This window comes from Gymnodraco acuticeps, unplaced genomic scaffold, assembly GCF_902827175.1.
Source record: "Gymnodraco acuticeps unplaced genomic scaffold, fGymAcu1.1, whole genome shotgun sequence".
Classification (NCBI taxonomy): Eukaryota; Metazoa; Chordata; class Actinopteri; order Perciformes; family Bathydraconidae; genus Gymnodraco; species Gymnodraco acuticeps.
In genome coordinates this window covers 99,267-123,990 of record NW_022991287.1, presented here as the reverse complement: position 1 = coordinate 123,990, position 24,724 = coordinate 99,267, and the positions used below count along the sequence as shown (strand labels likewise).

Sequence of the window (24,724 nt, the reverse complement as noted above, 5' to 3'; positions counted from 1 at the left end):
GCTGGGGATCCTGGGACATCGGACATGGACTCCTGACTGATACAGCACTCATGTGATTTACTGGTCCATAACATTTCAAATTCACGTAGACTGATATTGGTCCTTTTAAATATATGTTTTTATGGCATTTCACTTCTCTTCAGCTGCTAATGATGTTTTTATTGTTTTACATCAAGTTTGTAGCACTTTTATGTGTTATATTTAACCTGCAGAGTTTTTATTTAGATCATGAAATTATAAAACATTCTACCACTGCTAATATAACTCTGTAGCAATGATGCATGTCTACTGTGGCCAACAGGTTCAAACGCGTTACAGCGGCCCAACATTTTTTCTTCATTTGCTTGTGTTTTTATATTTGGATTGTAACTGATTGCTGCACGTTTCTCCTCATGCAGGTCCGCTGCAACTCTGACTACTTTTAAATCCAGGCTGAAGACTTTTCTTTTTTCGCTGCTTTTGATTGAACTATTCATATCTTAGACTGCACTGTAACTTTTATCCATGTATTTTTTCTTTTAATGTTTATTTTATTAGCTTTTCTTTTTAATGACTGATTTTAAATGTCTTTTTCTTAATGTCTTTCATTTTTTGTAAAGCACTTTGAATTGCCTTGTGTTGAAAAGTGCTATATAAATAAACTTGCCTTGCCTTGCCTTGTAAATGTTTTGGGCCGTTTGTAACTTGTTTGCACCTGTCGGTCACCATACATTTCACTACAAAATGAAAATCTATACACAAACTAACTACCTTTAACATGGTAATCCATCACAATGTGAATATATTGTATGCTTTTAATGAAGACAGTTGTATTGTGCGCCACAGTGCAATTAAACATTTTTTTAAAAGTTTATTATAATTCATTGTTTCGCTGTTGAGTTTTTGTTAACCGTTCTCCATTTTGTACAGAAGTGATTCATGAGTTTGATTTATGTTTATTTATAGGCTTTATAATTTCACCCTTGGGATAATTTGAAATTATTAAAATAACAATATTAGTTTTTCTAGTTGACGATATTTTGTAATCCTACTTTACATATTTATTTGTTATTATTTTAAATTATGTTCACAATTTAAGTAAAGTAGTACAGTTACTAGTTTATTTATTAGTGAATGTACTTAGTTACTCTGCACCAGTGTGTGTGTGTGTGTGTGTGTGTGCGCGCGCGTGTGCGCGTCCGTGCGTGTGTGTGTGATGTTATCTCGGGTCTCCCTGCTTGAGGCGGTCTGAATGGAGCAGTTACAGTACACTGATCTCAGAGCAGCTTGTCTGTACTGAGTCTCAGTCAGTGAGTCAGCCCGCACAGTGCCGGACATCTGAACCGCTTTCAGGTCAGATCACTGGCGGATTATCAATTCATATTTCATAAAGAATACACTCGATGTGTATTTGACCTGCGCGTAGGTAAGTGTTATTTTTTTCTTTCTCACTTTTTCTGAATCGAACGAATAAATGATATTCGATACAATCGCGTTAAGATCGCAGAGTTGAGCAGAAAAAGGACCATTAACATCACAGTTTATTTTTCAATGCACGGTATTTACGTCATGTCTGCTCAGCCTGAACTATAAGAGAGAAACCTCATAAGGCTTCCTGTAACTATATGCCTGTCAACACGGAGGGTTTTCAGAGTTTTGCCAATATCAGATGCAGATCCCATGAAAATTCTCATAAAAGCATCAAAACTTTTCCTAACAAGCCGTTTGGATCCATTTACCTCACTAGTAAACACAGGTAGAGACTCACATTGTAGACTGAAGCAAACAGGGCTATGAGGGTACACAGTGGTGAAAAGTAACTAAGTACACTCAAATAGACTACTGTAGACTACTTACATTTGAGGTACTTGTACTCTACCCGAGTATTTTCATTTGTACAACTTTAAACTACTCAACTGCATTCTATGGAAGCCAATTTTCTAGTTACTCCACTTCATTTACAGATATATATTTTTTTACTTTATACAATTCAGACTTTTTGACACATAATACTGAGGAAAAACTATAAAAATATGGTTAGTTTGTAAAGATTAAACCATCCTAAATGTTATTTATGTAACTTAAACCACGAGTGGGTTAACAGAAAATATATTGGCAGCAGTTATGCTAAGAAGTCAACACACCTGATGAAAATAACAATTTTACCTCTATAGACTATTTATGATAGCTTTTACTTTCAAAACAGTGCAATGGTATGGATTTAAGCATTTGATAAAGATAACTCAATTTATTTAGAAAATTGAGTTATCTTTATCAAATGCTTAAATCCATACCATTGAAAGCATTTGATAAAGATAACTAAATTTTCTAAATAAATTGGATGGTTTAATCTTTACAAAGTAATCATATTTTTATAGTTTTTCCTCAGTATTATGTGTCAAATTCTGAATTGTATAAAGTAAAAAAATACATCTGTAAATGAAGTGGAGTAACTAGAAAATTTGCTTTCATAGAATGCAGTTGAGCAGAAGTTTAAAGTTGTAAAAATGAAAATACTCGGGTAGAGTACAAGTACCTCAAATGGTATTTAATCAAATAAAAGCAGAAGTATTTTTTTGTTCGTTTTTAAAGACGATTTGTTTGTTAGTTTGTTTAGAGACAACATATTTTGTATGGCTGTACTTTGATTTGTAGCCTAATTTCTTTTAAAAGCTCCTTTACTGCAGACGTTATGTTTGACCAAATTCAGTATCTTCTTACAGCTGTCCCTTGTTTTATTGTTTTGCGCATTACAACCATTGACTAGTTGTTTTGTGGCAAATATATAGTGCATAATCTTGACTGTTTAACAGTACAGACTTTTTTTGTTTTTTTACTTTAACTATGAGATTAAATAAGACTGTTAAGTGCTCATTCATCACTTTCCTTTGTACTATTTAATGGTAACCTTTTAGTTTAAACACGTGTTTACTCTGGGCCTCAAAATGTCTTTATAAAACTGAAGTTAAATCAGGACACGTTGACAGAAGATCATGGTTGGACACTGGCCTGTCACCGCTGTTGTTTCTGTATTTTCCCAACAGGCAGCCTGCTGTGTGCAGTTCCCCAGGCTCTTTGCTGCAGTTGTGTGTATGGAGAGGCAGGCGGTGCAGCGGGCCAGGGAGGCCTTCCTGAGCGGGAGGGCCCGAGCCGTGGAGTTCAGACTGCAGCAGCTCCACGGCCTGAAGAGGATGATCACTGAGAACGAGACGGAGATCTCCACCGCCCTCAAACAGGACATCAACAGGGTATGTGGAGACACAACACACTCCTACATGTAACATGTTACAATGTTAATGTGTTTGTGTTGGGTTTTCTACAGAGCCAGTATGACACACCACTCTTGGAGCTGATTGGCATTGAGAATGAGATCAAGCTGGCCATAGGGAAGCTGGCGGAGTGGGCGGCTCCTCGGTCGGTGGAGAGGAACCTCCTCACCATATCAGATGAGGTCTACGTGCAGCCGGAGCCTCTGGGGGTGGTGCTCATCATCGGGGCCTGGAACTACCCCTGGGCCCTGACCCTCCTGCCCCTGGTGGGGGCCATTGCTGCTGGTAGGGAACCTTTTTGCCCCTGTACCTCTAAATACTATACTATACTATATTCTTAAGCTTATCAATATTGGAAAGTAACTTAATACATTTACTCAAGTACTACACTTAAAGAGGTCCTAGCTTTTTTGGTTTTCCTTTCCTGTAGTGTGTTGTTATATAGGCTTTGTGCATGTAAATGGTCTGCAAAGGCTAAAATCCCAACGTTTCCAAGGGAGTTGCTCTACCACACTCTCCCCAGTATTAGACAAATAAAGAGCTTTTTGAACATTAAAGCATGGAAACATGTCACAGTAGAGACACAAAATACAAATATGAACATGTAAATTAGCATAACAGGGCACTTAAAAGTAAATGCACAGCACTGATTTTGAAGGCCCTGCACATCCATCACTTTGTCGATCTTTGCTGTTTAGTTCTCTGCTCAAATTGAAGTGGGGCCATTGAGTTTTATGAGGCCACCAAAGTCCATGCGCTGATAAAATAATAAAGGTGTAATCGCTGCTTGCTTAGCCGTAACCAAATTATTAGGGGGGGTTATGAATTGCTTTCTTTTTGCTGTGGGTAGGTATTCTGACTTTCAGTCACAGCACAGAAAAGTATTTTTATTTTTCAAGACATAACATTTATCAGCATTCCCTTGCAAGAACAATGTAGATCAGTAAAAAGGGAATCAAATGAACTGCCTTACCACTTTCTTTTGTATCACAACATCAGATAATAAAAGTTTAGATGTGTCATATCAATTTGCCCTTTATCGCAATTCAAGAAGTCAAGTTCAGCTTCATGTGATCCTCATGTTTTCCATTGATGGAATGATAAATGCATTTCGATAGTGAAAATAATATACTTGTTTAGCGGTATATTGAGGAATTTACGCAATTCCTAAATATATAATCAGATATTATAAGAGGAAATAATATACCTGAATTAAGCATAATCAGAATCCGAATCAGAAAACCTTATTAAAAAAAACGTAATTGTCCTGTATATTTATTCCAGTGGAGATTGGGTTTTGTGACAGATATATTTATATAACAATAGGAAGTTAAATGTGCGATAAAATATTTTTTGCAATTGTATTATTAAATCATTTAATACATATACCCCTATTAAGGGATTACATATTGAGTTAACATCAAACGAAAAATGTACAAAAACACAATACTGATAATGACTTGCAATATGCATGTCTGATAATCTTGCATTGTGCGTCAGAGAAAGTGAGGGTGTTGTGAGCTGCAGGTTGTCAGCATTCTCAGCCTCCTACTCTCCGCTCTGCGTCACTCAGTGATCTCATTCCATTCACAGAAACTCGTGCTCTCTCTCTGCAGGAAACGCAGCTGTGGTGAAGCCGTCCGAGCTCAGCGAGTGCTCGTCCCTCCTCCTCCGGGCTCTGCTGCCGCGCTATCTGGACAAGGTCTGAACACCCGCTGCTATTGTTGCTGGAATAATGTTCAGGGCTGCTGTAACGTCAAAGCCTTGCACCAACACAGGACAGTGCATCACAGATATGTTGGGCTCCCTCCATCCATTATTTGAATGTGACAGCATTTTGTTAATCATATTCATGCTTTTATACAGTGTTTTCATTAGTTACCACATGTAGTAGACATAGTTATACATGAAATAGTAAATATATTGCATTTATATTGCACTTTTCCAGTCTTTGCAACCCCTCAAAGTGCTTTGAGTCAGCATTCATTGAGCAACATTGATACAGGCTGTCATACAGGTGCCATCTGCTCAGGGAAACTAACATTCAGACACATTTCAAACACCATTAGTCCCTTTGAGAGCAATTTGGGGTCAATAATCTTGTAGGGGCTAGGGATCGAACCACCGACCTGCCAATTGGTGGACTTCCATCTACCTCCTGAGCCAAGGCCACCCCACAAACTAGGAGAGGACCCAGATTGCGCAGACCCCGCCAAGGCCAACCGCTCGCAATGTTGATGGTTATATACAAGACATTAGGAGCATTGATATAGCAGCCAGAAATGACATGCTAGGTAAACATAGATAAGGCTATGTTTACCTAAGCAAAGAAAAAAAGATGCTCATCCTCTCAAGCTATTCTATCCTTTTTCTTGGTAGCTGGGCCGGCTGTTGTGCATATTGGTCCATGTAAGTCTTCAGTATAAAGAGTAATAGATAGAGTGGATGAAAGTTTCTCAGCGGCGCATGAGGACAAAAATGGCCTGACTGTAGATACCAAAAGTCCCCGGATCATCATCATTATAATGATTTATCTAAAAAGAAGTACACACTGATTTAGAGAAGTCTCTTTCCAAATGTGAGTAAATGGATACAAGTCGTTTGGGCCCACATGATGGTACAGATTTACACAGACGTTGTCGTGAAGTACCTCCGTTTGACCACTACAGCATTTTCTGCAACACCTGGCTCACCTCCTGGGGCTAGATGTTAGTCTCTCCCTTAATGTACCACTGCTTAGCTAATGAGTGCACAGCCCTCATATGCCAGTTACAGTTGGAAACAGTACATCGTAGAAGTGAAATGCCCACCAACTGGTTGCCCCGCGGGTGAACTTTGTTAGCTCTGTTAACACTGACGCTGTTTTAAGCACTGTTAGACTGCTAGCTTTCTCCATTATAGTTAAACCACCTCCATGTTGGCTTGTGAAAACCGTGTGTGCTATTTCTGGCCAAACTGGTTGTAACTAGCACCAATTTTTGCAATAATTTGTGTCTAGACCATGATTCTAACTGTTCAGGAATTCAATATGTTCTTCCATGGCCCATGCTACGCCCTAACACCAATCACAAAAAATCAGGCTTGTGGTTTTTCTGTATTCCTCTCTGCTTACAGGGAGACAAAACAAATACAAAATATAGATTTCTTTCCGTTAACAGTTTGCTGTTTATTTCCAGGATCTGTACCCGGTTATAACGGGTGGAGTGTCAGAGACCCAGGAGCTGCTGAGGCTCAGGTTTGACCACGTCTTCTACACAGGCAGCGGCAGCGTGGGTAAAATAGTGATGGAGGCCGCGGCTCGCCACCTCACCCCTGTGACCCTGGAGCTGGGGGGGAAGAGCCCCTGCTACATCGACAAGAACTGTGACATCAGAGTCGCCTGCCGGTAACAAAGCACTCACACCAGTGGGCATACACAGAGCTGGGTGACATGTCACTTACATTTAATGACACCAACCCTAACCCTTTTGCAACAAACAGACTCCAATTAAATTAAATCATATCAAATATGTCTTTAAATATTCTGAATTGCCACTGCAATGTTCTGTTATCTTCTTTGACAGTCGTATCACTTGGGGAAAGTTTGTGAACTGCGGTCAGACGTGCATCGCTCCAGACTTCATTCTGTGTGAACCGTGCATTCAGGGCCGAGTGGTGGAGTGCCTCCGACTAACTCTCCTGGTACATTTCAACCCGTCCGAGCTAACACCTCAATCATACTGGATAGTCTGGACTTTTTATAAATATTTTGATTTTATCTCAGGAATTTTACGGAGCTGATCCCAAATGCTCACCGGACTATGGCCGAATCATCAACACGCATCATTTCAACAGAGTCATGGGTCTGATGGAGGGCTACACCCCTGTGATAGGAGGACAGAGTGATGCCTCACAGCGCTACATTGGTAGGTAGATACAGCAAGGTAGTACATGTTAATGTTGAAAGTACTCAGGTCCTGTTATTTTTTAAAAGTAGAACTACCAAAGTGTAGAACAGGGCTACTCAATTGGCGGCCCGCGGGCCAAATCCAGCCCCGGGGTGATATTTACTGGCCCTTTGAGTATAATGTTAAAAAGTAATCTACTTTTTAAATTTGGGCCAGAGTGCCTTTATTCCAGAGAGGGTGTTACATTGAGAGATAGAGGGGCAGACATTGCCTGAAAACTTCGGCGGGCTCGGGTTTCGAACCCACCTACTAGCTACTGTAGTGACAAACTGTCATTTATTGCATCTTTGTGTGAATGATTAGATAATTTCACCTAAATTAAATCGAAGTAAATTATGTTGATGGTTAAATTAGCTTCACATGTAGGCCTACTGAGTTCTGAACTTGCCATTTAAATCTATAAAGGCCTTGGGGCTATGTTGTTTGATTTAATAAACACAATATATGCTCTCCACTATGCTGTTGTAGTATTTACTGTATCTGAAGCTCTTAATATGATTGCTCATATTTCAAGTCATCTTTTTCCCGGCCCCTTGCTTTGGATCATTTTCAGCAACCGGCCCCCGTTCCAAACTAATTGAATAGCCCTGGTGTAGAAATACTCTGCTACAAGTACTGCATTCAAAATGTTACTTAATGAGGCCCTATTCATCTTTTGGGGGTTTTCCCTTTCACATATGTTACATGTTGTGCATGTAAATGGTCTGCAAATGCTAAAATCCCTGTGTTCCCTCCAGAGAGAGTGGCAAGAGGGAAAAAGCAGTGTGAGAAAAATAAAGAGCTTTTTGAACATTAAAGCATGTAAACATGTCACAGTAGAGGCACAAAATACAAATATGAACCTGAAAATGTGCATAATATGTCCTGTTAAAGTAAAAGAACAAAAGTATTTGGATCAATATATACTTAAAAGTAAAATAACTCCTTTTGCAGAAGGATTCATTTCAAAATAAAGGTTGAGACAATCTAATTTCTATATAAAAGTAACTAAAGCTCTGAGTAAATGCAGTGGAGTAAAATATTGAACTTTGAATTGTATTGTAGTAGAAGTATAAAGTAGCAGGCAATGTAAAGTAGTTCAAAATTGTACTTATTAGTACTGTACATATGTACTAGCTACTGTCCACCACCATTAAAAACGGTTTACTTACAGTAACATTGACTTGTAAATGCAGCCCCTACAGTGCTGAAGGACGTGCCCCCCCACTCCCGGCTAATGCAGGAGGAGATTTTCGGCCCCTTGTTGCCCATAGTGGCCGTGAGTGACATGGAAGATGCCATCCGCTTCATCAACGAGAGAGAGAAACCTCTGGCACTCTACATCTTCTGCTCTGATAAGAAGGTGAGAGGAGACAGCAGAAGCGAGGAGATTTAAAACATGTTTCAATGTTTAATGTGGGACGGGTGGCGCAGTGGTCTGTGCATCTGATCATCATCAGTTCGAAACCCGCCACTGCGTCAGGCCGTTGTGTCCTTGGGCAAGACACTTCACCCGGATTTGCTCCTGTGGGTATTGTCCACAGTACATGTATGATACTAATGTGTACTTGTAAAAGCGCCTTGATGACTTTGAGGCGTGAAGATGGACAGTGTGGCAGAGTGCGCTGTGCAATGATCATCAGATCAAGGGGTGAAACCCGCCGCTGCTGCGTCTGTAAAGCCGTTGTGTCCTTGGGCAAGACACTTCACCTGAACTTGCTCCTGTGGGTATTGTCCACAGTGGTGACCATTGCATGATATGTGTAATGTGTATTTGTAAAGCGCTTTGAGCATCTGGAAAAGCGCTATAATAAATCTAAGGAATTATTATTAATTATTATAATGTTCCTAATGTGTATTCTCCTTCTGTCTGTTGAAGGCAGCGAAAAAGATGATTGAGGAGACCTCGAGTGGAGGAGTGGTGGTCAATGACGTCATGATGCACTACACGCTCAGCTCGCTCCCGTTTGGTGGTGTTGGTAAGTCTGATTCAAAGTGCTTTATATATTGTATGTATTTTTTCTCAGGTGGATGTTTTCATGGGGGCAGTGCACGGCCGTATTAACCTGTGAGGGGGGCCTCAGGGCTAACATTTTATTGGGCACCTATTCCCCCTCTAGTGTGTTGTTGCACTCCAGTTCAAAACAAGGTGACATTTAAGGAAGGATTTTTTTATTTCTATAGTTTGAGTTTATTAGATAACGTTTTAAAGGTCCCCTATTATACTGTTTTTCATCAATATATAAAAACTAGGGCTGTCAAGTTAACGCGTTAATAACGCGTTAACGCAAAAATTAACGCCACTAATTATTTTAACGCGATTAACGCATGTGTATTTATTTTCCTCGGCCGCCCCGTAGTTTCAGAGCGCATCAAGTTTAAAATATCATCTACAAGCTGATGCTGACAACCCCGCTCCTGCTGCCCGCTTGCAGCAGACAACACTTCCACGCTCACCGGCAGGCACCGACTGGCCATCGGGAGGACCGGGAGGGTGTGTGTATGTGTGGCCCGAGCGAGCGAGAGAGAGACCTTACGTGTATTGTTGTTGTTAGCATCTGGTGCTAGCTAGCTGCGCTAACGGATTATAAGGAGCTGTTTAAATGAAAACAGAGGAGCGACATTTCGCCACAACTGTGCCGAGCACTTGACTTTATGCAGGAAGCCAGACAGTGGGACATTGTACGAAAAGTCAGCACACTCAGCACGGATAGTGCGCGCAACATGATTGCAGCGTCCAGGCAGCTCCCATTCGAGCATATGCCTCCATCGCACGCACGCACACGCAACACACCACACACACACACACACACACCACACACACACACACACCACACACCACACACACACCACACACCACACACACACACACACACACACACACCCACACACACACACACACACACACACACACACAACACACACACACACACACACACACACACACATACACACACACACACACACATACACACAAACACACACACACACACACACACACACTTTGTATTGTATTATTGAATGTTATACTCAGGTTGAATTGAGGCGAATATTTGTAATGTTCAGAGGTTGTTGTGTTTAATATTCATGAGAATATTTGTCATTGTTCAAATGATAATACACATTAGCATAAAGCATATTCGTCCACTCATATGTTGATAAGAGTATTCAAAACTTGAAAAATATTCCTCTAAGGTACATTTAGAACAGATACAAAATTTGCGATTAATTTGCGATGAATCGCGATTAAATATTTGTAATCGACTGACAGCCCTAATAAAAACATGTCTCTGAAGTGTTTGGCTCAAAATACCTAACAGATCACCCATTGTAGCATCCCATAATCCCCTCTGTTTCAGCCCTGTTTAAAAAGTGCTGATTCTCTGTCTGTTACTTAGATGAAAAATAAGGAGCCACTCCCCACGCCCCTCTGAGAGACATTTGGTTACAAAGAACACAATGGTGCTCTATTCCAGGGGTCTGCAACCTGCGGCTCCGGAGCCGCATGCAGCTCTTTAAACCCTCTGCTCTGGCTCCCTTGAGCTTAAACAAGAATAGGCTACAAGTATTTGTAGGACTATTTATATTTTGTTGCATGGTTGAAAATGTTTCGTATCTCGTATTTCTGTGACACAGAACAAAACAAAACAAAACGGTTTTAATTAGGTCAACTAAAAGATGCGTCATATCCTGCTACGGTCCCGCGCCAGCGCCTTTTCTTGCAGGCGAATAACCTGACCCCCGGCTCGATGAGCGAACTATGGATAAATCAAAGAAAATAAAGTATCGGAGGAACACAGGGGTTTAATTCTGCGTGGACAGAGTTATATGCTTTCACAGCAAACGATGCTGGCTTACCGGTATGTTTGATATGTAGAGAGAAGTTATTAAGGGTAATGCAGCCTTTACCTATCGAGGAACAACACGGGAGAGGAAGACAGCTGACGATCTTCAGTCATAATTCAATCAGTTAACTCTTTTTATATTATATTCATTTTCTTCAAATGTGCAGAGGACTCCCAAGTGCTGTGTTGATTTATTTTGAAGTTGGCCTGTGTATTTCTTTTTAATTCTCCTCATGAGTTATTTGTTTATTATTAGAGGTAAACAGTTTATAATGTAATAAATAATAAATGCAAAAAAACTCTAGTTTTTGTCTATGATATAACAATATATACAACTTGATAAGCTATCAAGCTATCAAATATGTTTTGCGGCTCCAGATAAAAATAATTGGTGGAAAAGGGGGCAAAATGGCTCTTTTGGTCAAAAAGGTTGCAGACCCCTGCTCTAGGAGGAGATTCAGGTGATAAGGTGGGGGGGGGGGGGGGGGGGTTAAGTAGCATTAGCCTTGATGAGGGTTAGGGAACTGGGGCTGGTAGATTCTAAATACAACTCAACTTGGGTCACAAATGGTCACTTTAAAGAAATAAATGTGACTTTAGGATCTTTATCCATTCTTTCCCAAATGATAATGAAGTTTCTCAATTGAAAAGAGATGACTGCAGACTTGTTTGTCACCCCTCCAGGTCAGAGTGGTATGGGCCGTTACCATGGTAAACACACCTTTGACCAGCTGAGCCACCAGAGAGCGTGTCTCATCCGCTCTCTGGGAATGGAGAACGTCAACCTGTCCCGGTACCCTCCCCAGGACCGCCGGCGGGCGCGCAGGGTGCGGATGGCCCTCAGGGCCCCTCTGATCGACATGTCCAAGAGGACCTTCATCTGGGCCGTCACCGCCACCGTCATCGGCTTCGGCCTGTTCGTCGCCCTGATGGTCATCCTGCTCATCGCCGCAGGCCTCAACTGCACCTGCTGGTACTGGAGAGGCTTTTACAACTACTGGTGACTGTGTCCCCGAGGAGAAGGGGTTTTAACCAATCAGATGGTCAGTTGTTCAATACCCACCTCCTGCAGTCAACAGGTCCAAGTGTCCTTTGGCATGGTACTTAACCCCAAATGTCTCCCACATTATGTCTACGGGTTTGAACTGTATAAGTCACTTTGGATAAAAGCGTCAGCTAAATGACACGTAATGTTAAAAAAGTCCAACAACACGTGTCCTGCTCTGCATTCTTTATTATTAGAGGTTAACATTCACTTTTTCATGAAAAATGTTTTTTGCTTGTTGTTTCAGAATAAAATATTTCTTTATTATCATCTTCCATTATTTAGCACCATTTATAATTCTATACATCTTTTTTCAGGCAATACTTAGCATTCGCTAATAATTTTTTTTTAAAATATATATTTGTATCCCACTCAAATACCGAAACATGAGGGTGAGTTAAATGTCTCTTTCACCCTGCAACAGGGAGCAGCTCCAATTGAGGGCAGTGCTGAGGCTGCAGAGGGGAACAAGTCTGAATTGCAGGGGTAGAAGAAGAGTTTAGAGAGAGAGAGAGAGAGGCCGTGGCCGTTTCTCAATCTCGAGGATTCTGGCTTCCAAGCCAATATTTCAAGGATGCTACGTCATCGAGTGCCGCCGAAGGACTGTTCCAATCTCCAGCATACTTGGAATTCCACCGAGGCCGCGTCCTTGGTTTGGGGGAAATTTCGAGGCTGCACATGGGTAGACTTCGCGTCCTTAAAACCCCTGCGCACGGACCAATTTCAAAAACCCTTGCGGAGAATTGCTGAACCGACGCAGCACACATTTAAATGTAAGTATGTAGTGGCGTAGAACATGTGTTGGTAAATATGTTACTTTATTACATTTGTTTGTTATCACCAAAAATGTGTTCCGTGAAAGTAAAGCAAGTTCATAATTAGATAGACATCGTGAGGTATTTATTTTCGGTACAGTTTATGTTGAAACCGAAAGAGTGGCACACTTGTTAGCCTGTTCCATTCTTCTTCATTTTCCGAAGCCGTGGCTTGGAAGCGTACTTGCTTCGTTTCTGAAGGAAGTGACTTGGAAGTACGCGACTACCAAGCCAGCTTCCTCGCGATTGAGAAACACCCTTTCTCAATGTTGAGTACACATGCTGCAGAGCCACTGGCCGTTTCTCAATCGCGAGGATGCTTGCTTGGTAGCACATGTCTTCCGAGTCACTTCCTTCAGAAGCTAGGCAAGAATCCTTCCTGGCAATCGGAAAACGAAGAGTGGAACAGGCTAGCAAGTGTGCAGGTGTGCGTCACATGAGAGGCCCCGCCTTACATTTTCCGCCACAGATTTGGGGAAATTGGTCCGTGCGCAAAGCATTGTGGGGAATTGAAGGACGCAAAGTCTACCCATGTGCAGCCTCGAAATTACCCCCAAACCAAGGACGCGGCCTCGGTGGAATTACAAGTATGCTGGAGATTGGAACAGTCCTTCGGCGGCACTCGATGACGTAGTATCCTTGAAATATTGGCTTGGAAGCCAGTTTCCTCGAGATTAGAAACGGCCACTATTTCAAGTATACTACGTCATACAGTGGCGCAGAATGCTGGGCATTTAACATGCATTTAAACAGTCCTTCGGCGCCACTCGATGACGTAGTATACTTGAAATAGTGGCCGTTTCTCAATCGCGAGGATGCTTGCTTGGTAGTACATGTCTTCCGAGTCACTTCCTTCAGAAGCTAGGCAAGAATCCTTCCTGGCATTCGGAAAACGAAGAGTGGAACAGGCTAGCAAGTGTGCAGGTGTGCGTCATATGAGAGGCCCGGCCTTACATTTTCTGCCACAGATTTGGGGAAATTGGTCCGTGCGCAAAGCATTGTGGGGATTTGAAGGACGCGAAGTCTACCCATGTGCAGCCTCGAAATTACCTCCAAACCAAGGACGCGGCCTCGGTGGAATTCCAAGTATGCTGGAGATTGGAACAGTCCTTCGGGCGGCACTCGATGACGTAGTATCCTTGAAATATTGGCTTGGAAGCCAGTTTCCTCGCGATTGAGAAACGGCCAGTGGCTCTGCAGCAGGTTTACTCGACATTGAGAAACGGCCAGAGAGAACAAGAGCCAAATTAGTTAATGAGGGTGAGTGTCAGCTGGAGGCCTGAGAGACTTTGAGCAGGGTTCGGTTTTATTTACTGCATTGCTGATGTTCCTTGAGAAGCTACCACCAAAGTCACCAACAAGCAGGAAGGAGATTAGAGCTGCTCTTTTATGAGATCAAATATAAAGGGAGAGTTTTGAGGTCCACTTCAGAGGAAGAGCTGAGGAGGACTATTTCTGCAGAGGACTACCTCACAATTCATTCCTCTCAAATATCAGATTAGTTTATCAAGCCAACACAGAAAATATACTACCCGGGGAGATGAACATTGATTTGTTTATTTGTTTATTTTCGGAGGTCTTAATTGTTTTTTTGGTCTTTTTGGTTTATTCCTCTTCAACTGGAGTCAGTTGAATGAGTGGAAGGACATTGGGTCTCACTGGGGTAATGGGGTCAAAAGAGATGAATTGTTGTCTGTTTGTTTAATAAATGCAGGCTGTATGTTAAACTGAGCAATTGTTCATCTAGATTGATTCTTCTACTCCATTGATTTATCATGTTCTAACGTGTTGCATATAAATGTGACATATTCTTTATTTAAAAGGATCAACACTAACGACCTTAAGTAACCTTTGAGACATTTTGTTTTGTGTTTTACCCACAGAGAAAGAAAGATGGAGAGTGAATGTGAGAGTTTGTGTTGCTGAGGGTTTCGGTCAGATTTAAACATATGATAAATATTAGTCAGTCACATCATCTGCTTCTGATATGATGCTTTGGATCAAATTGAGAAAAACATTCTTTCTTCAAAGGCTGCCTGCCTTAAAAAGCAGACTGGCGAACAGCTAGAGTAAATGAAAGTGAGAAATGGATAATAAACTTGGCCAAGATATTATTACAACAACAACAACAACAACAACAGCATCATCCAAGTAGTAAGAGTGTGAGATTCTCAAACTGACATTACAAGTGTATCAAAAACCCAACTTAATCCATCCTAGAAGCACTGTTCTTCCTTTTACAGTCGTTCCCACGGTGAACACAAGGGGTCACTACCTGTACCTAGTTTACCTCAGAGAATGACAACAGAGAAAATAAAGACTAGATCAAGTTTGAGATTTTAGTTTTGTTGTGTGAACAAACCTAAACTGTAACTTGGATAATAATGAGTGAGTAAACGGATCTTTTGAAATACTTCTGCTGTTGTTAAATGCCGCCTCATTTACTCATTTGTAAATGTTCAGATATGAGGGGAATTTATGATACACAAACAACATATTTTGTAGGGTGAAATATGTGATTTGGTCCAAACAGTTGGTTCTATACTGTTTCAAAATAAAAAAAGGCATACTGTGTAGTTACTCTGTGTGGCTGCTAGAGAGCAGCAGAGAGCTAAATAAGAGGAATGTCATAACTTAATGTACCACCACAAAACAAGAGAAATTCAAAAAGATATCCTTTCAATCCTTAATAACAAATTATCTTTGACAGTACAGTTACAATTTGTTATTAAGGATTGAAAGGATATATTTTTGAATTTCTCTTGTTTTGTGGTGGTACATTAAGTTATGACATTCCTCTTAAGTGTACGTCTTTTTTCGTGTAAAACATATGCATTGGTGATATATGACAGTTATAACTTATCAATATACAGTGCTAGTCCTGTCGTTATTCGGCCAAAGTGCATTCAAGGCTGATTCAAAGCCTTTGAAGTCATTAAAGCTAGCGGTCGTTAGCATCACGCTCTCCCTGATCCTGAGATGCTCTGCTGAGCTCTACCCTGACAGATTTATCACTTAATAGGTCCGGGGATATCCAGGCATTCAGTGTGATCCAGCGAAAGGAAGCATCTGCCTTCTCAGCAGCCTGCTTCAGCCTAACAGGCTCACTGCAGTCGTACTGAGTTCCTGGAGGCCTAAATAACTGTTACATAACTGCAGAAGAGCTTCACTGTTGACTGGGCCTGCACAATAAATCTGTTGGAGCCACCAGTCCATTACTTCCATATGAAAACAATGCACCGCTTTCACAATTGCAGCTCTCCTTTCACTCTGAATGTGCTATCTGGGAATATGTGTGCTGCATGGTAACACAACAAGAATGCTTTGAATCAGATAGCGGGGTGTAGATTTGGTGATCAGTCATCTGTAGTGTATATGAAGAACTCAGACTTTCAAATAGCTGCAAGAGAATTGAGTCATTGAAGTGTGCATAACAACGGGTGAATTTGGAGCTCATTTTAATAACTTGAATTATACTGCTGTATATCTTAGGGCCATGTTATGCTCTTATGGCTGACCAATCACAAGCCAGCCAGCTAACCTATCAGAGCAGACTGGGCTCTGGTTTCAGACAGAGGGTGAAAAGAGGTGCTGCAGCACAGGCAGTATGAGAAACATAAAGAGCTTTCTGAACATTAAAGCACGGAGACATGTCATAGAGGAGGCACAACATACAACAATGAACCTGAAAATGAGCATAATAGCGCCCCTTTAACCTATAATAATATATCATAGTTTATTTATCAGTTTATTTATAATCTTATTTAGCTGATCATCTGAAAAAAGTTACTAGTAACTACAGATGTCAGATAAATATAGCGATGTAAAAGGGTAAATATTGGCTTTCAGAATGTAATGGATTGGAAGTATATAGTAGCATCGAAATACTCAATTAAATAACTGCTACCACTGAATCATATATCAGTACTTGAGTAAATGTATTTGATTACATTACACCCCTTTAATGGCTAATGTTTTTTACCTGACAAGCCAACCCCCAGTGCACGTTTACATTTGTAGGCCTAAAAGAGGCAAAGCATGTGACACATCAGATCTTCCTGTCAGTCATTTGCATGTACGTTTATCACCACATCATTTGTGACTGATCTGTCCTAATGAACTGAATGACACTTCAGTTGTTTCAATTACAGGCCGCCATTGCTCAAGGCAGATGGTCCGTGCTGTTGCAGATCCTACAGGTTTGAGATCTCAGGAAAAGTCACAGATCACAAAAAATCCTCGGGAGTACACACTGGGGTCAGAACCAATTATAGAGAACAGCCTTGGATCCATCCGGTGAGAATAAGGTTTAGCATTCCATAGTTCACATGGTTATTATCTCTTAATTAAATCAATTTCTACTGCTGTTTTTCCAAGTAGTAGGATAAGTGAGTTTATATTTAGAGAAATGAGAAAACATGTTCTCTTATGGAAATGCCCCAGTGCATGTAGTCTAGTTGTATTCCTAGATGAAGCTGACTGACACAGGATGTCATTTTATTGTCCACATCAGCAGGTTGGACAGGACTCCCGCTTCCTGACCTGTTGCGATATGTTCTCTTTGCAGATGACTCATGCACTGCAGGAGAAACCACTGTGCCGTAGTTTCAGTGCTTTAGTCCTGCTGGACTGTGAGGTTTACGTTTGCAGCGGCTTGCCTTCATTTGTCCTCTACACACAAACCAGAGTGCCAAAAAGCCTTCAGCCCGGCAGCTGGCTGACTGATCTCTGCTGGCAGTCAGCAAAACCATTCCTCAGCCACACTGCGCCTTTGGAAAAGGATATCCCTTCACACACATAATTCACTCTGCTAATCATACAGGTTGAATGTAAAACATGTGAGGTGCAGTGCTTCTCCTATCTCATGTCTTTGTTCTAATGTCTCATGAATGATGCAAAGCTTACACCTTTGAAGATGAACCTTTGAAATCTTGGCATCAATTCAAGAGGTGTGAAGGTGAGCATATGTTTGCATGTATTTGTAATGGCCTTTTGGTGTGTGTGTGTGTGTGTGTGTGTGTGTGTGTGTGTGTGTGTGTGTGTGTGTGTGTGTGTGTGTGTCCATTCAGATACCTTCAGCTGGTTTGAAGTCGAGTTTTTGGCTAGTGTGGCTAATTTTGATTAGGAGGTGATTTATTTACAGATCCACAGAATTTGTTTTTACTTCAAAAACATCAAAGCAGAACATGTATACACTCCATTACTCACTGTGAAAATTCTTCAAATGTTTTAATTTGACCATGAAAAAGGGTTGAAAAAGGAGAGGGCCTGATTTAATACGGTCACTGACTGGAATGGCTCCTGCTGTTCTTGTTTCCATGGTGACCCTGATGCCCTCTGTTCATCAATAAGCCTGATTTGTCATTCAGGGACAGGCATGCTCTCCTCGGGGCAGCAGTGAGAAATGTAGCTATACATGATGCTGCTGCCCCCCCCCCCCCACTTTCCCTGATGGACTGTTGACCTCCAAAATATTTAATGAAACAATATGGAAAGCATTTCTGGGGGGAAATGCATGGTGGCTCAAAATACAGAAATGGCAATTAACATACAAAAAAAAATTGAGCTTAATGTATTGACTTGAATGGGGGTCGAAAACTGCAATGGCCCTCAATGCATTATGGTTTATAACCACACTATGTAAAAACAGTTATAATGATCCTATATGCAGTGGTTTGCATGCACCTACTTGTGTTATATCAATTATACATTCAAGGATTTAAGGACACTATGCCATAATACATCTTTTTATAGTTGATCATTATGCAATAATATGTTATTGTGTTATATGTTTTTTTTAACATTAATTATAACAGCATATTTTTGTTACAGGCTTAAGCTTGATCAAATAGTAAACAAATGGACATTGCTGTAAACAAATCCAACAAAAAACTAAAGTATAGAGTTTATTGTAAACACTAGCTGAGTGTAAATCAAACAGGTGTCGATGGCATTACATGGAAAACACCATAAATCAACAGTTTTTCATATGGAAACGACACATGGAACTACACACTATTTAACATCTGCATTGTTTTGGTAGAATTACAACTCTTAAGATAAAAATTAAATGTGTTAAAGCTGCATTTTCCAAGGTTTTATTTTGAACAATGGATTTCTTATATTACAGCTGTAGTGATGGACCTGCAGTATAGTCTACAGTTCTACAGAGATTTCTGGCATTTTAAGATCATTGTCTTGGTTTTAAGGGCTGCAGATTGACTCTTTGTATTCACTCTAACCACTCTCACCAGTGTGCTGTTTGCAGTATATAATAAAAAGTTCTGAAAAGACATTTCACACCGCAATGACAGACAGAAAAAATAGCAACTCTTGTGAACACAGTGGATTTTAGTAAAGAGAGAAAAAAGCAGATATATTTACCATGTGAATAGAAACAAGACTCCAATTAAATGCTTAAAAATATTGTTAGAGAAATGTATTTTTTTCTGATTTCCACCCCCCAAAAAATGACGCTTTGTCTTGTGATTGCCTGAAAGGTGCGAGGTCAGGAATAGGAAAAACAACTCAGTTATGTATTTTACTTTATAAATGTATTCATAAAATATTGGCCACCTTTGGCTTCCATATAGAAAGGTTCACACTGGAAGAAATTATTCAGGTATAGCAACAAACTAACAAACTAACTAACTAACTGATGTAATACATATTGTTTATTTAGTAAAAGATATAATTATAAAGTATTATGAGAAAAAGGACTCTTTCCCCTTCACATAATCCAGTTCACCCTCCAGTAAATCACAGCGTCCTGCAATCCTTGAATGACTTTCCTTTCTCAGGTACCGTTGCTATGGTAACCACTCCCCCGACCTTGAAACGGTGCGTTCCTTCAGGCCTCCGACGTGCCGTCATCAAAGATAAACAGAGAACATGTCCCATAAAGAAACACACAGCAATGGACATCTTTATAATGAGGCTTAATGTTGTTGATACAACTTCATTTAACTGACACATATCATGAAATCACGAGGGTTTACTAGAGCAACACTTTTTTCATTTTTACTCAAACATTTGGTTGGTTTCCATCTGTGTTCTCCACATTACCTGATGTGGCTGCATTCCATTTCAAATGGCTGAATTAAACAGATTTAGCTTATAAGTGTAAAGGAATACAACTATTAGCCTACTATCACAAAAAACACAGCTAGAAGATAAAGGATGGAATTATCTTAACATATTTCAAACATTACTTTTATCTTGGATTAATTCAGCATTAGATAAAGTTGGAGAATAACCTCAAGAATGAATTACATTCAATTAATTGGATGATTAAAAAAATTAAAATGGTTAGTTGTAGTGCTATTATATTAAAATCCTCTCATGTTTAGTACATACAATCTGTAACCCGTAACATATAATAAAAGGAAATTCAGTACCGTAATCTCACTATGACAACAGTGCTTGAAAACATGGTTGGGTATTTTAACCACTTGATTCATTTTTTTCATCAAATTCTTGAGTGTTGTCTTATCTTATTTTTATTTTTTTTCACCAAGTAATTGATGAAAAATGATTATGCCTCGGATAAACCTTACAGGCTAAGATACTGCTACTGTGCAAAGCCTTTTCATTTTCTATTTTCTGCTCCACACCTCTGTTATTTTCACTTCCTTTCTCCAATTAGTGAGCGTGGTGCAGCTGTGAGATCCACACAGGTGCAAATAGTTCCAGCTCATTAGCAGAGGCCTCCCTCCCTTTGTCTGCTTCAGTGTTCATGCTTAAGAAAGCTGCAGAGGAAATTCTGTGTTTCTAACAAAATGGGTTCCTGGCAGCTTTTGATGTTTGGCTTTGTTCTTGCCTGTGTCGGGCTTAGTGACGCTAGATTCCTGAGTTTGAGCGGGCCAACTTACTTTGGAGTTGAAGTGGAAATAGAGCCAGAACCTGAGAGAGAGCACTCCAGGGAGTCTGTTCAGCACGATGACAGCCTGCAGGCAGAGCAGGTCCAGCCAGGAGAACAAACTCTCTCCTGGAGGTATCCTAAGGATCCAGTGGAAACAGTGAGAAAGGCCCCTGTGAACTTTTCACCCAGGCAGCCGGTGAACATCAACCGTCTTGCAGTGAGGTGTGGGGAGAGCAGGGTCCAGGTGGAGGTGAGCCAGGACCTGCTGGGCCGGGGCACGCTAATAAAGCCGGAGGAGATCACCCTCGGTGGTTGTTCAGCCACTGAGGTCGACAACTTGGCTCATGTGCTCGCCTTTGAGAGTGAGCTGCACGGCTGTGGCAGCACACTAGTGGTATGACGTTTTTATTCATAAAGTGCATTGATTAGATCCACCTTTACCAGAGGCAGTTAGAAACTATTGTCAGAGATGGGAAGTAACTAAGTACCTTTACTCAAGTATGTATTTCTACCCCACTACAACCTTTAGTTACTTTACTTTTTGGATTAATAACATGAAATATAATCAAGACTTATATTAGACTTTAGTTAAACCTGGAGTAAATTCACAAGCTACCCTGCAGTATACAAAGTCATTAAAACTAGCTGCAACTTTACCAGGTGCGATAAACGCATGAATCCATCATTAATTATAATCAAAACATATGATTTATATTCTAAAAATGCCAATCTACAGAATAAGTACTTTTACTTTTGGTACTTTAAGTATATTTTGATGCAAACACTTTAGTACTTTTACTTGAGTAACAGTTTGAATACAGGACTTTTACTTGTAACAGAGTATTACACTCTGGTACTTCTACTTTTACTCAACGACAAGATCTGAATACTTCTCCCACCTCTGACTAATGTTACCATTAATGCATAATTTTCATTATCCAGTGTATTATGTTCTTAAAGAACAATTCTGCATAGTAAATATAATAGTAATACTTGTTTAGCTAAATAAACCCTTATTTTGAATTTTTATTTTTTCATTATCAAATAAACTAACTACATTAAAATCTCATGACTTCTTGTCCTCGCTGCTAAGCTAAAGGTGGCTAATGTTTGGCGTGTTTACTTTAAGTAGTCTCATTTAGTCACAGTATTTACTGACGTGTTTTATATCGTAGAACAAACATGAACGTTTGTTAGCTTGTGTTACCACTGACCTTGCCATGCTTTTGTATATTTACTTATACTTTGAATGCAGGAATTTGACTACCAACAGAGTATTAAGTATGAATACCTCTTCCACCACTATATTACACTTTCAGCCATGAAATATGAACCATTGTTCCCTTTCTTCTCTAGATGAGAGAGAATTCCTTCATTTATGCTTTTGCACTGGTCTACAACCCCAAAGTGTCTGGCAGGAGTCCCATCATGAGGAGGCAGAGTGCTGTTATTGGAGTGGAGTGCCACTACCCGAGATGGGCTGAGAGCTGGACCGACTTGCAGAAACCCACTTGAATTTACTTTAAAAAAAGAGAACGTTTTATGTTTAATAGCAAAGCACAATAAAAGTTTTAATGTCTAAACACACTGGTTCTTGTCTGACTTAGGCCATAAACTAAAGGAGACACAAACACATGACTGAATTTCCTGATGGGTTCACTGATGGGTCGAAAAGAAAATGGTACAACACCTTATGTGTTCAGCACTCGACTATGTGGCACAATATCAGGCCAGATGAGTGTCTGTCAGCTAGATGTGTCTTTTGTTAACCCTAAATGCACAAGTATGAATCCACCTTTACTTTATTTAAAATGTGTTTTTTCTCTTTAGGATTAGCCCATAAAAAATGTATTGTTTGCTGAAGCTGCCCCACTTATTGATGAATATCACATCATAATGTCAATTTGTATATGGTTAAACTAGCCCCTGGTTTACACGGATGGGACATTGTTGGAATTGCTTATTGTTTCACAAAATTGAAGAATGAGCAACCCATTTTCAGCAACTATTGTTAAAAATCACAAGTCTCCTCTTCCCTGCATCACCAGGCTGTCAAGATAGACCACTCTCCTACCCAAGCCTGTATAACCCTGCCCTTTCAGGCCTCTTACTCCTTTCTTTCCCTCCAAAAACGGCAGGCAGAACAAAGGAAAGGACTGAGTTTTCACATGGACTTTACACCTGTTTGTACCTTGAATATTTGATATTAAATATTTAGATTTCAGAATAAACAGATTGTTTTTATTACTTGTTTTGCTCGATCCCAAATTATGTTTTCCTCTGTTGTGAGGAAAAGGCAGCAATTTATTTCTGTGGATGCATTCATGATGTAACTGCTTGACAGCCTTCTTTAGGATTATTTTGTTGTCTAAAACCTGACCTGTAATATGTTATTATAGGGAAAAAATCATCTATCTACATCCATCTTTTACCATCCTCCATTCATCTACCAGCCTTCACTGTATTAACATGTTAAACAGCCTTTGGATCCAGTGTTTTAATATGCACACCACCTGAGATGTTCAGTGAACCACACCGCCATCATCCATAGTTTTTTTTCATTTCACAAATTCATACCAGGCTTCTGTAGTGTAGGGTGAGCCATTTTTCATAGGAATGAATGGGGTACCATCTTTGAACAAGGTATCCTATTCTCTATAATAAATCAATCGACGTGATGCTTATCCAGTAATACTTGATCATCTGTCTCACTTTTTCACTCATTTTTATACAATGGACACATACGAGTCAAATGTCAGTCTGAATATTTGAAGTGTGAGGCAAACGATAAGTCAGTCCTGTTATCAGGCTAAGATTGCAATCTAAATGTGTAGAATTGGAAAAGGTGTTACTTTGGCACCTCCAGATGTACTTTCAGAACAGACACTGTGGCGCTTTTATCAATACAAAAAACCCTGTTTCAATTCATTCTACCATGACCACAAAAAAAGTTATGCTTAGGAGTGCTCCAGGAGTTCAGACCTTATCAAACCATCCCTGGGAAATCTCTTCCATGCTGAAGCCCATGTTGTTGACAAAACTTGTCACGACAACACACAGCAGTTTTCCTCTGTTTGAGATGTTCCTTGAAACCTACACTGAATCATTGAGTTTGGTTTAATTTGTAGAGCTGCTCAGAACATCACTTTTGATGAATTAATCATACAATTGGAATGGTGTGCTGTCACCTTGGAGCTGCAGCTTTTTCCAGCGACCTCACAATTACATCCTTCATCAGCATCTTGAATAAAAGCGTGCTTTAGCTTTCCGTATCGATTTTAAACAAACAATGGGTTACATTTTGATTTGATGATCATCTAAACATGTATTTGACTGAGTAATAAGATCCGTGCAAAGCAACATCTGTTGAGCGTGTGTTTATGTGAGGGGTCTCTTTCATCTCACCCATGGGTCGTCACCAACCCCCCCCCCCCCCACCTCACTGTTGGAGGAGGGGAGGCTTGTTCTCAGCAGCACTGCTCAGAAATGTCCGGTTTCTGGACTCTTTTCATACATGTGTGGATTTCACAGAAAATCCTGCCACTGTGAATGAGGCTATTTTAGCATCTTATCACCTGAGAAGTATGTTTTATTCAATGTTTCTAATGATTAATGTGCATAAATGCAAGTAATAAATAACTTTGATCATCATATTTTGCTCTGAATGATCGACTGTGTTTTAAAATGTTGGTTTGTTGATAAAATATATACAAAATAAGGTTTGAGTTTATGTTTAAATTCTCAGAAGTCCTAGAACATGCAATTCATTTATATTTGTCAGATACCATTACAGGATAGTTTTGGTATGATGTTAAAGAGGCCCTATTTGCTTTTTTTTTTTTCCTTTCCTGTAGTCTGTTATATAAATTGTGGTGCTTGTAAATGGTCTGCCAAGGCTAAAATCCCAAAGTTCTCTCCAGAGGGAGTTTCTCTCTCCCCCCCGCCCGCCTGGCCCATGCTAAACCCTTCAACCAAGTTTATGGA

General features: G+C 40.2%; 2 protein-coding genes across 2 annotated transcripts; both read left to right on the top strand.

Annotated features, from left to right (window-relative positions):
• The first annotated feature begins 1,279 nt into the window (after positions 1–1,279).
• Positions 1,280–12,331, top strand: LOC117562187 (aldehyde dehydrogenase, dimeric NADP-preferring-like). Its single transcript, XM_034240024.1, has 10 exons — positions 1,280–1,405; positions 3,024–3,227; positions 3,302–3,533; positions 4,865–4,950; positions 6,425–6,633; positions 6,812–6,929; positions 7,012–7,153; positions 8,371–8,537; positions 9,054–9,153; positions 11,704–12,331. Exons 2-10 carry the CDS (start codon positions 3,072–3,074, stop codon positions 12,021–12,023), a joined length of 1,530 nt encoding a protein of 509 aa, XP_034095915.1. The 5' UTR covers positions 1,280–1,405; positions 3,024–3,071; the 3' UTR covers positions 12,024–12,331.
• An 8,326-nt stretch (positions 12,332–20,657) lies between these two features.
• Positions 20,658–22,475, top strand: LOC117562181 (zona pellucida sperm-binding protein 3-like). The gene is made up of 2 exons (XM_034240017.1): positions 20,658–21,134; positions 22,097–22,475. Exons 1-2 carry the CDS (start codon positions 20,658–20,660, stop codon positions 22,253–22,255), a joined length of 636 nt encoding a protein of 211 aa, XP_034095908.1. The 3' UTR covers positions 22,256–22,475.
• The last annotated feature ends 2,249 nt before the right edge of the window (positions 22,476–24,724 follow it).